We start from the raw sequence: 13,004 nt of genomic DNA on the forward strand, positions 1-13,004 counted from the left end.
TAACACAGTTACAAAAAACCCTCAGGAGGGGAAAAGGTTTATTAAAAGTAATGGGCATAACTAGAATTCCTGTTAAAAATGTGCTGTGAGCTTTTGAGGTATTGTGTTACTTTCCTTGCAGTTCCGTCACTAGATATATCTACATATCAATCAGGTCTTTTTTTCAATATCACTTCTAGGACTGTCAATTTATAGTAATTAGTGTGGGAGTGTAGTTGTTTTTCCACATGAGGGCAGGTTTTATGTATTTTCCCCATTGCCATTCTCTGTCCTTTCAGGTTGGACTTCTGTGGCAGCGATGTTTCCTTTTCTGAACCTTGGAGGCATTGTAATTTGTACCTATCAAAATCGGGACGTTTCAATATGCATTACTTCTGTTACTGCTGTGATGGCCATATGAAGTGTACTTACATGAACATTACCAACACATATGACATTATTAGTGAACAACATCTCCCCCGTGCCATTTTTGCAACGTTTGTGAATTTCTGTTTTTTTCATTTAAATTTAAGTTACTATTCCTTCAGTGGTTACATTCATCTTGATGGTACAAATAGAATACTTGTGACCCCCCCCTTTTGGGGGACAAAAGAGTAGGAAGGCTATGCTCTCTCCTATCTGACACTTGAATTAAAATGTCTGTACTCGCTCTTCCCTCTGCTGGAGGGCATATCTGTCCCCATGGAAAGGGTAGGGGAAGACACGACCGGAATGGCAAGCCTCACAGTCCATGATAATAAGGCACTGCACTTTTGGTTCGGGATTTCAGCTTGCAAGAATATTTCACTAAGTTGTGGGTAGAGCACCCTTTTTTTGAATCATGCAGAGATGGAAAAGGTGCATTCCTGTGTGCCACTTGCAAGTTTCAGAACTGCAGTTGTAGGAAAACTATAGGTAAGGTATGCTCTCTTTCCTTCAGTTTAGTAGTTGAAAGTCCAGAAAGCTTAAGCGAGAGCTTGCATCCACACGAGGCCATAAGAATGAATTTCTTCTCCTCTGTGATCTTCTTGAGCATCTCTTTTAAATATGGTTGTCGGAAAGTGTTCTTGCCGTGGTGATCAATGGGTCCTGTTGTCTGGAGCTAAGCTGTTAAGTGAACATAGAAGCACAAGAACAGCCCTGCTGGTTCAGATCAATGGTCCATCTAGTCCAGCATCCTGCTTGGCACAGTGGCTAGAAGCCAAGACCTAATTTGAAGCAGACATTTTTTGCAAGCTGCTGAAGAGATGTGTCAGTGCATTCTGCAGACAGGCGCAAGGTGTGTAAAAGCCACAAGCGGAGTAGATTTTCTTTCATTTCTGCATCACTGGGAAGATGCTGTGAGTTCCAGGAGCAAAGAACGGTGATTCGGATGCTGAGGGAACTGGTGGGAGTATCCATATGCTCTCTTCTTCTTCTTCTCTTCCCCCACTGTACGGATTTGTGATTTTAGCATTAGCATTCACTATTGTTTCTTTCCTTAGCATCCCTCTAGTTTATATATATATATATATATATATATATATATATATATATATATATATATATATATATATATATATATATATATATATATATATTCAAAATATTATACTGTAAGGAAATACTTTTCAGCAACATATACATTTTATGAATAGGTAGTGTAAGAAAAAATTTAACAATATTGTCGAAAAGCTCTTTCATCATTAAGAAAATATAATGTAATAAAAAGACTTCCCCTTCATCTTCCTTCGTCTTGCTATAAATTTATACATTCTTTTGTATTTAAAGTTCTAATCCTACTAAGATATTCCAAACTGTATTTTCAATTCTATTTTCTATCACTATAATAGATATAACAGTTACATATTATCTTTTAACTTAAAATAATTTTTGAAAATAACCTTTTTACTATTATCATTAAAGTAAAAGGATTAGATCAATAATAACTAGAATTTTTTGGTTATTATTAAATTCCATAGTAAGCTCTCAGAGTCTCTCTTTCACCCATAGGTTGTACGATGTCTTTTGGATTTGTTCTTGCCATGAATTTTAGTTTTTCCACCACTTCTAGAGTTTCTTATATCTTTTCCTTTTTGTCCAAGTTTCAAAGACGGAGCTTCTTTCCCTTCTTCTTGTTCTTGCTTCTACTCTGGAATAATATTGGTGAGATCTTGTTCATAATATTTCAGAATTTTTTCAGTGTCTTCCAGTGAAATGATGGTAGTTCTGACTCCTTTGTAGGTAAGAATAAGTCCCTGTGGAAATATCCAGGAAAATCTTATTCCATTCCTCTTCAGTATCACAGTGAACTTTTTATACATGTTTCTCTTCGTCATCAAATGTTGAGGGATATCCTTGAGTATTATCAATGGGTTTCCCTTCATTGACAAAGGATTGTCGTTGAAGATTTGAATAATCATGTCTTTCATCCTATTGTCATAGAAGGAGATCTTAACATCTCTGGTCTTTGATTTTTCCAATCTGGATGGTAAAGGGATTCTGTATATTCTATTTATTGCATAGTTCAGATCTTGTTCACTTATCTGAGTTAGATCAGCCAATTATTTTATAATTGATTCTCTGGTATCACCTAGTTCTTCCGGCAAATTGCGAAGGCGAATATTAGATTCTCTTACTTTCATCTCCATCATAGCAAGTTGATCTTTAATAATCTCTTCTTGGGAATGCATAGCTTTAATTTGTTGATCTTGAATTTCCAATTTTTTCTTTATTTCTTTCTGTTCTTCAACTGTCTTTTTTATTGATAAATCCATTTGTCCCATATCCGTTTTCATTATAGTCACTTGTGATTTTATGTTTTTCATGTCACTTGTCAAAATGTCCAATTTTTGGTTAATAGATTGGTTGGAGTCGGTTAACAAGGTTAACATGACAGTTAATTGAGTCAATTGATGTGACATTTCTTGTTGTTTTCTTATCAGATCCTGTTTTGCTAGCATTCCCTGTATTTTTTTCCATCTCATCCATATGTTTTTTTTTTAAAAAGGATACCAGATATTTTGATGTTACAAGAGAAGTGATGCTTAAAAATCCAGTCTTTAACAAAATCAAAATTTATATCCTTAACATTTGTCTTACAAATGAAATGGCAGGGCCTAGTTCTGTTTACTTTGTATTTCCACCAACTTTAAACAGTTTAAATTGTTCCAGTTATAATGAGAATGAAACTTAAAGTTTCAACAAACCATCAAGTTTTAGTGACGCTCTAGCTCGGCAGTGGAGTAGGAAGTAGACAGGATGTTGTTGGTTCCCGGACCTTCCGTCGTCTCCTCTCTATGGTCCTGGGTTGTAGGAGATATTTTGTAGTTGCACGAGGGAAACACACTTCCGGTCCAACTATTTAGTCTGTCCTGTCCGATCTCAGTGGTGCTGAGTTTTAGTTATAGGGTATGTTGAAAAGCAGCAAGTATATTTCCTTGCAGTCTTCCGATGCTCCGAAATAGATCAGTCCAGTGAAAACGTGGCTGGAGGACCTTCTCAAGCCGGAAAGACCCAAAGGTGTTTTTCTTGTTTACTCCCACCCCTTTCGACGTCTCGGGAACTGGTTGGTAATTGTAATGTCTTTCAAAAGTCCCGTTCGTTGTGTCTAAGTGCCGATCAAATAGATAAGGCTCCTGCTAGTTTATCTAGTATCTTTTCAATTCCAAAGTCACTTATTTTTTGGGCGGAGAAGCGCGGATTGCTTAGGTGATTTTCCCGGTGTTTCAAAACTTCAAATTCAGGGTAAAAAACAAGAGAGTTCTTGTAACTTACTCAGATTTCGGAAGATGCGGTTTCCGTTCCAAAAAGATTATTATTTAAGTGTTGATAGATAGAGGAGGTCGAAGCTTGAAGCCAAAGAGACGTTCATGGCGATGGAATTTCCCTCAGTTGCGGGCGGGACAGCATCCACTCCTCCGAGAGGCTTGAGACTCTCTCAGAGAATGTGGGAGTCAAACCACTCTTCACGGTATGCAGGGGTGATCCTGCATCCCAGTCCGCTATTTAGGACTGGGGTGGGGTGCCTTTTTGCACCCCAATTTGAACGTGTCTTGGATTCTCTCGGGGAGATCCCTGAGAGACATGGTGCTTGGGCCAGCGCTCTACTGGAAGTCGACAGCATCCCTCTAGCTTTATTTGCATTTAATCTCCTTGAGTACTGCATTACCTTTGAAAACTAGCCTATTACAAGTTCATAAAAGTGCATTTTATGGAACCTTTAACATTCATTTGCAGTCCAAAGCCAAGAAAGAATGGATCAGAAATGATTTTCTTTTTCTGATGTAGATTGGAGGCTACATTAGTCTCCATGGGAACAGATAAATACATCGGCTTCAGAGATTAATCTATGGGTAATTGACAATGGACTGGAAATGGGTTTCTTTCTGATTTTATTTTGCACAATGTGTTTGTCTCTACGGCAACCGTTAAGTACATCTGCTGCAGAGACTAATGAATGAGTAATATTTCTTCTTAACACTGATGTTTGTGGGACCTAACTTTGAATGTAGAGCATATGCATTGATTCCAGAGTAATTTTTCTGCTAACGGAAAAGTTGGGGTCATTTCCACCAATGCCCTCTTCTTGTTGCAGGCTGTTGCTTTGCCTGTAGCACTGTTCCTGAGAGATCCAAGACCCCTGTCCCCCGGAGCAGCATTTTGGGGAGATCCGTGTTTGGGGGAATGTTTCATTTCACTGACAGAAGGGCCTTGTGTGAGTGGAACAGCTGGTCTGGATCCAGCTTTATGAGAGTCCACAGATCTGAGGCTTTGCTTACCGCTCAACTATTTTTGTCATTGCTGTTGACCATGTGCAGGGAACTTAGGAAGGAAGCAGAATTTTCTCTGCCCTTGTGCTGGAGTTTTCCATGATGGGCAGGTTGTCTACATGCACTGACAGCTTAGGGGAGAAGATCTTTGTGCTGAGCTTATGGGACATGAGTACTCTGCTTGCTGGAAGATGGAAGGGTACTTGCAAGCAGGGTGTGACTTTATGGATTCCTGGTTTTAGGACTGCATGGAGCTTGAAGGTTGTCTGTTTACTGACTGCTGCAGACTAAATTCGCCATTTCCATCGATTCTCCCTTTTTTCCTACAGATCCCCCTCATGTTATTCCTCAGGGTCCCCTATTCCCCAGGAGCACCATTTTGTGGAGATCAGAGGGTTGTAGTGGGATGGGGAAGGAATTCATTCTGGGATGGGATGGGGGAGGAATCCATTCTGCCACTGGAAAATTTAGTTTCGGTCCAGCCCACTAATTAGTACATTTTTTATCCCACGCTTCTTCCAAAATGCTCAGGGCAGCATACATTGTTATCCTGTCCTCCATTCTCACAACAATCCTGTGTGGTTGGTCAGGCTGAGAGATAGTAGTTAGCCTGAGACCATCCAGAAAGCTTCATGGCAGATTGGGGATTTTAACCCAGGACTCCCGGATCCTCTACAGCATATTAACTCTCATGTAAAGTCATGCAATGGGAAGAAACAGAGTGTCACCAAACTAGTATCAAACCCCAAGGCATCTTATTGGTACATGTTGAAATATGATTGTTGGTAGTTTAAGTGACTGTGAATAGAGAAATAATATATTTCTCTGTATAACACACATTGGGTTAAACCCAGGTCCTCAACCACCACCACTGTAATCTTTAAGATATGTAATTATCCACTTTTAAGGTAGAGGTACATTTTGTAGAAATTGCCTTTCTGAGTCAGCACAGGTGTCCCAATTCAGTAAGAGCAATTTTTGGACTAGAGCAACTATTCTGTAAGAATTTACACACACTCCCCATTACTTGGTTCTTTGTCTCCAAGGGCCTAGTGCTAAGGTAACTACTTTCTTACAGGGATGAGAAAAGTAGTCTGAGAGAACTGCTCCCTCTCCTATAATACTAGAACTCAGGGGTACCTACTGAAGTTGATGGGAGGTAGGTACTGGAAGAGGGAAAGTACTTCACAGCCCTTCTGCATTATACACACTTCACAAAAGTATACAGTAGAATTTGCTGCTACCAGATGTATTGATGACCTCTAGCTTAGATGTCTTTAAAAGGGGACCAAAAAAATCAATGGCTTCTATGTCAAAAGCTGTGGCTGGATCCATCAGTGCTCTTCTGATGGCCAAGGCTTCGTGTTGTACCTTCCCAGATCCCTGTCTCTCAGGGATGTGCTGCCAGCTTCTGAATAGCCAGAAGGCTCCTGTTGCTTGTAGAGGTCAGATTAAGCATAAAGTCATCTGTAATGATGCCAAGCACAGGTTCACCAGGCATACCCTCTGGGCTTATTTTATTGATTGAATGATTGATATTATTGGCGTGTTTATATCCTGCCTTTCCTTGTGGCACCTTATAAAAACATAATTTCAGGTACACAGAATAAAACCGAATCCCAAATAACCACGCTCCCCCCTCCCAAATATAATTTATAGGCTATCATTAAAAGGCCAGGCAAGTAGAATGACCTTGCAGTGCCACCTAAAATTTTATAGAAACGGCGTCCCCCTCACCACCTCTGAGAGCCCATTCCGCAGAGTGGGAGCTACAATAGACAGGACCTGGACTCTGGTTGATGCCAGGTGAGCGATGCTAAGCAGGGGAAAACTAGCAGGTGGAAATATGAGTAAAGCAAATGGAGCATTGGGACATATGGAAAGAGATGGTCCTTTAGATATGTGGGTCTTAAGTTGGCATCTATGGAATCTGTCCATAGTTGCATCTTTGGGTAGCTGTTCTGATAAACGAGTAGGGGATTCTAGGTAATCATCATAATTTCAATAAGTATTTATTTGGTAAGCATGTAGAATTTGCAGAGGGGAGGAAGACTGATTTTGGTGCTTTGCCTAACTCATTCTCATAAAGTATGAGAATATATTCTGTATTTGTTTTGCATAATGTATACAGTTAGCAAAATTGCATTTTTCCATTTTTCATGAAAAAAATATGTCTATTCAAAACAGTTTTCATTACTCCAAATTCTCTTCTGACCCTTTACATCAGTAGTTCCCAAAGTGGGCAGTACCACCCCCTGGGGGGCAGTGGGATTACCTGGGGGGGCACTGAGAGGCAAGGGGGCAGCAGGGGGTGCTAGAGGTGGACCCCTTCCACTGTGTTGTTGGATAGAATAGGGGGTGCTGGGATTGAGTTTGTGGGAACCAAGGGGGCAGTGGCCCGAAAAGTTTGGGAACCACTGCTTGACGTTATTGTAGAATTTCGTTGGGGTGTCAGAATAATACACCATCAGCATATTCTTTGGTCTTTGCAAGCTGCATTTTCTGCAGCCATTGACAGGGACAGTCTGTCAATGGCTTCAGAAGCATGCAGATTACAAAAACAGAAGAATATGCTCCATAATCCCTTTTGTTTGGTAGTCCCAGGGTTTACTTTTCAGAAATGGTGATTCTGGGGCATTTGTATCTAGAAGCATTTTCTGAAGCTCTAATCTCTTTGGGTAAAGCCTCTTTTCCCTGCTAATTGAGTGGCGAAGGAAATGCTTCTTCAGATTTGTTTAGGAGCACTTCTTTCTTTGTATATTTCAAGGCTAAGGCACTGAAAACAGATGCTGGGGCTGAGCCCTGGCACAAACTTCAGCTTTCCCGTTGTTAGCTTTCCAGTCATCCATATTTAAGGACAAACACCTGGCAATTCAACCAAGCAAAGCCAAAATTCCTTCCTGGACCACACTAGCCATAGCATCTGAAGAAAAAGAAAAAGCGCTGTATTTCTCTTAATGCAGAATTGCAACTCACTTTTTCTGTAGAGTGCACACAGTCTGAAGCATAAGCAAAATAGAACCAAAAAAATGCCCTTAAAATAGTTCTTAAAGCCAAATTGTTTGTAGCAGTTTGGCAATTCAGTGAAAGAGTGAAAAGTGCTGAACTGTGGAAGGCACTTCGTTATTTTGAGCCCTGAAGGTGTCATTAAATCAATGCTGGAAAGTGACAAAGGATGACGTTTTCTTTACAAATCATTGTGCTACAGGTCATCAATCCCATGGGATGGGATGCGTTTGGATTACCTGCGGAGAATGCGGCAATCGAGCATGGATCCCACCCAGCAAATTGGACGCAGAGGTGTTTTATTTTTCTAGCAATTGAGCACAGTTAACAGTGTTGAAACAAGAGATGGTGCTTCGATTCCTCTTCCTTGCTCCTTCACCATTTTGATTTCCTTTCATTCCATGGGGGTCTGTATATTTACTGTTACGTAATTGTAATCATGCCTTCCTTTAAACCCAGGTTGATGCACATTTTCCCTGTTTTTAGTATGTGCTGCTGTACCACGAGAGTCGGCATGGTGTAGTGGTTAAGAGTGGTGATTTGGAGCGGTGGACTCTGATCTGGAGAACCGGGTCTGATTCCCCACTCTTCTACAGGAGCGGCGGACGATAATCTGGTGAACCAGGTTGGTTTCCCCACTCCTACGCAGGAAGCTAGCTGGGAGATCTTAGGCTAGTCACAGCTCTCTTAAAGCTCTCTCAGCCCCACCCACTTCACAGGTTGTCTGCTGTGGGGAGGGGAAGGGAAGGTGATTGTAAGCTGGTTTGATTCTTCTGTAAGTGGTAGAGAAAGTGGGCATATAAAAACCAACTCTTCTTCTATGCTTTCTCCTAAACGGGACATTACCAGTGGCAATTTTGTCTTCTAAATCCACTGAAAGTCAGTGGATTTAGAAGAACAGAACTGCTTAGCATTGTACTACACAGCAATTAAATATTGTGCCTTAGAGAGCCACCCCAAGTACTTATGAATTTATAGATCTTTCCCATCATCGCACCAGAAATGAAAGATTTAAATTAAAAATGGTATCCCTGATATGCTGATGAAGCTATGTTACCTGAGATACTTTGTAGTCCCAAGTGGGGTTCAGAAATTAGCTGTCTCGCAAATAACGAATGAGCCGTGTGGGAGGGGATAGTGAGGGCAGAGCGAGGGCAGCTCAAGTCAGAAGCCTTGGGGCAAATGGAGCATTGAGCACCAGCGATTTATTTGGGGTATTTGTTTCCCCTTAACCGAAATGGGTTTTATTTTGTCCTGCAGCAATGTTCAACACATGAGAAAGCAGCTTGATGCACTAAACCTGTCTTTTAGCTGGGATCGGGTAAGTTTTTTTTTTTATGACGATACCTCTAAAATGTGTGCAGTGTACTCCTAGAAACAAAATTGACTGAAACAGAAGTGTAAGCATTTAAGTATTTCATGTTAAAAAGCACGAAGCGGGCCCCTGAACGTACTTGAAAACGTTGGGTTGGATCCAAAGATCTCTTCCTTCATGCAGGAGGCATATTTTGCTCACATAAGTGGTGTATTTCATTTCACCCTGCTACAATATTGTACTGGGGAAAAATCTGTATGTGTTACTCTGCTTGCATAGCCTTTGCCCAGATTATTGCATGAGATTTCCTTTAAAAGCTGTCTAGTTCAGCACTGTACTCTTGAGCGAAACCATGCACAAGGAAGGGTTCATAGAACAGAAGTAGCTATGTTCTTTCTGCTCACGATTTCTTTGACTCAAGCGTCTTTTTCTTAAAAGTTGTCTTACTTTTGAAATGGCAAAAAGTCACTTCATATGTTGTCATCTTTTCCGTGTTACTGCTGAAAAGAAAGCTTTGATTGCTTTCCTCTGCCTTGCGCTACAAGCCTATTGTCCACTTTTGTGCAAGACCAGAGTAATGCTTTAATGCTCACGGCTTCTATCAAAGACTCTCATAGGGCCTGTATTACCTGGAGATGTCAATCAATGAAGCTCTTGATGCGAAAGGATGTTGCCTGCCACAGTCTTTTACCTCGAGGCTGGTAACAGCCTTGCTTCAAAGGCTGTGCTATTCCTGTGCAAATGCAGGCGCAGAGCAGCAAATGTCTTACAAATTAATTTCACCCTTAAAGTGTAAAACATGATTAGTGAAACGACCCACCCTGTGAAATGAATGAACTTGAGCCCACCTGGATTGTGGCCCAAGAAGTCCCCTCCCCAATATCCGACTTGTTTACACGATACTTTTCTATGAGCTATCACATTTCTATTAAATGGGGAGCATGCCAGAGTGCTTACAGGGTACCAGATCATCTTTTAAGGGATTGGCTTATCTTTTGATGTCCTGACATCTGTTCTGACTCTGTTTACAGGAAATAACCACTTGTTTGCCAGACTACTACAAGTGGACACAATATCTTTTTATCAGACTTTATGAAGCTGGATTAGTTTACCAACATGAAGTAAGTTCCACTCGGTCTCGATCAATTTCAGAGGTGCCTTTTAAAACCTTGTAATTTTTGTGCAATAACTTTCTGGTTTGTTGTCATGGAGGAGACTGTGCACAAAATAGGTGTGTGCGAACTAGTAAAAGGAGGGAGCAGATATGCATGCTTTGTTCTGCATCACATGACTATAAAGGTAGGTGATGGGTGTCCATTCTGCCATGACAGGTTTATTTATTTGGAACAAAATCTTCGCTATCAAAGGAAGTGTTGTGGACTGTCTGATAAATATTTTTTCCTTTCTAAGATTTTCTGATATGCCAGGTAAACACCGTAAATATTTTGGCAAAACTGATGCCCCTTGCATTTAATATGATTTTTTAGACATAACATTTATAACGCCTACAGAAAAGATCTTCCTGGTAAGCACTTGAGCAACAGTGAGTGAAGAAGTCAAAGCAGGTCTTGCTGCGTGATGAAAATTTCCCGTCTCTCTGGGAACATAATTGAGTGAGAGAGAACCCACAAGACCTGTGTACGCCTGGCAGTTTCTTTCTCAAGTCACACAGCCGACTGCTGTTTCTTGAAAGAGTCAGTACTGAAGGAATGACGTTCAGAGAGAATATAAGGAATAAGGGAGTGAAACAGACAGCCAGGGTTCAGTAAGCGGTTTTTGTTTTCAGCTGCAGTGGTTCAGCTCCGCAACATTTGATAAGGTAATTTTCAGACAAGCAATATTTTGCCTGCAAGCCATTCAGTGCCACATTTAACATATTTAGCTCATTTCTTCTATTTTAAAAAATGGTGTGATGGCTCTTGATTATAATTTTAAACTATCTTATATCATGTGTACGTGACTGTTTATTAGTAATGTTTTGCACTGAAAATTTCATCTTAGATCCAATATTCGACCCCCCCCAAAAAAAATGTCTTTTAAACTTCTGCTTGTGCATGGGTGGCTGCTAAGCCCTTCCTTCTGGCTGCAGCCCATAGCGTCCCCCCACAAACTGCTGTGGACAGTTGGTTGATTCTCTGGAAATGTGTCTAGTACTAGAGCAATACACTGTAGCTGGGGAAATATCGGCAACACATATATGCAACATACGTATGAATAAAGCTTTGATTCGCAGAAGCAGAGGTGTGCATCCAAGCCAGTGCAGTATTCAAGAACAACGTTGCAAAGTGGAATGTATGAAAAGAATGATTGCAATACATGAAAGATTGCCAAAGAGGGCTGAAATTTTCTTCCTTAAGATAACTGTAGCTTACTCTTCCTATGACAGATCCCTATTATAATGTATGGTGTGCTCAAGAAGTGGTTCAGATTGTGTCGTTACATTACCCATGAACAATTGTGCATTATTTAGCAATATTAGATTTTCTTCTTTGCACTGTGAATATGTTAAATTTGAGAGGCCCCTAGACACCTGTGAGCACGGACTCACAAAAGCGCATGCTGGAATAAATGTTGTTTGTCTTTAAGGTGCCACTGGACTTCTGTTTCCCCAAAACTCAGGGCATTGATGCAGAGGCTTGTGAGACATTTAAAATCAGGCTTATCTCTCTTATTCTGATGCAGCTGACAGCCATGTGGTTCCCCCAAACCACTAAATAATGTACCTTCGTGAATTAAATCAGCCTAATGCTAATAAAAGTCTGTGGGATTAGTCTGTAGGTTTGTCTTCTAAGTACATCAAAAGAGACCTGGTGAGTCAGTCCAAAGGTGCATCTGGGGCAGCATCCTGTTTCCAACAGTGGCCAGCCCATAAGCAGGGCATGAAGTCAAGAATCCCCTTTGTCATCATCTGGTATTTGGAGACACACTGCCTCTAAATATTGAGCTTCTATTTATATGTCATGGCAGAGGCAGAATTTTACAATGTCACTGCATGTAGAAGTACCAGAGTCTACTAGGAAATTTAAAGCTCTGATCTAAAGAACCCACACAGCTAGTTCTGCACATCTAAAAGGGCTTTGGATTTGTTCTTCTCAAGCAGCAGCCCTCACATGCCGCTTGGATAACTGCTTTTTATACTAAGGGGCATTTGCAAAGCTGTTTGTGATACGTCATGAGGGTCTTGCGTTTAAGAGGGAAAGGTCAAAAATTCCACCCCCTGAGTGGAAGCCCTTGGGCACATCTAGACCAAGTCTTTGGATCCTGCTGCAAATTCTCAAGTGTTCCTTAGTAGGGTCAGTTAGAATCCCATTCTTTGTTGAACTGCATTATCACCATATTCCATCACCATGTCTGTTTGGGAAATATGCCGGAAAAAAATTCTGCTGTGTGTACTAACAGAGCTTTAAAAGTATCTGACCAAGTGGGCGCTGGTCCATGAAAATGTGTTGAAATAAAATCTTGCTCATCTTTAAGGTGCCTCAAGACCCCTGTTTATTGCAGCCACCACTCTGGAATTAAAAAGGGACTATGAGTTGAGTCCTATTACAGGGTGATTTCTCAAATTGACATGTGTAAACCCGGTGCTTGCACAGAGGACTACCTTTGCCTTTAGGGAGTCAGAAGAAGTGCATTTGTACCAACCAGATCTGAAACACTGGCTCCGCTCTTAGTGGCATGCTTACTACATCCGATCTTCTCCCCCACTTTTTTTGATCCTTGCATAATTTAGGCTATGGTTAATTGGGACCCCGTGGACCAGACTGTTCTCGCTAATGAACAGGTGGATGAAAATGGCTGTTCGTGGCGCTCAGGAGCAAAAGTGGAGAAGAAATATCTCAAACAGTGGTTCATTAAAACATCCGCCTATGCAAAGGTGTGAGTATAAATAATTCTGAACAATGAGAAAGTTTGTAGGTTTCATCAATCATGTGTATGTTAAGATTAGGTTTTCT

At 40.8% G+C, this 13,004-nt stretch overlaps 1 protein-coding gene across 1 annotated transcript in view; it reads left to right on the top strand.

The window, feature by feature from the left end:
• LARS2 (leucyl-tRNA synthetase 2, mitochondrial) overlaps positions 1-13,004 on the top strand; it is a 63,418-nt gene that overhangs the window by 2,751 nt on the left and 47,663 nt on the right. The window contains exons 3-6 of the mRNA XM_056857456.1: positions 7,939-8,030; positions 8,997-9,057; positions 10,083-10,172; positions 12,782-12,925. Coding sequence (XP_056713434.1) covers positions 7,939-8,030; positions 8,997-9,057; positions 10,083-10,172; positions 12,782-12,925 — 387 coding nt within the window. The remainder of the gene's footprint in view (positions 1-7,938; positions 8,031-8,996; positions 9,058-10,082; positions 10,173-12,781; positions 12,926-13,004) is intronic.

The sequence above is a fragment of the Euleptes europaea genome, chromosome 11, assembly GCF_029931775.1.
Source record: "Euleptes europaea isolate rEulEur1 chromosome 11, rEulEur1.hap1, whole genome shotgun sequence".
In the NCBI taxonomy this organism is placed as follows: domain Eukaryota; kingdom Metazoa; phylum Chordata; class Lepidosauria; order Squamata; family Sphaerodactylidae; genus Euleptes; species Euleptes europaea.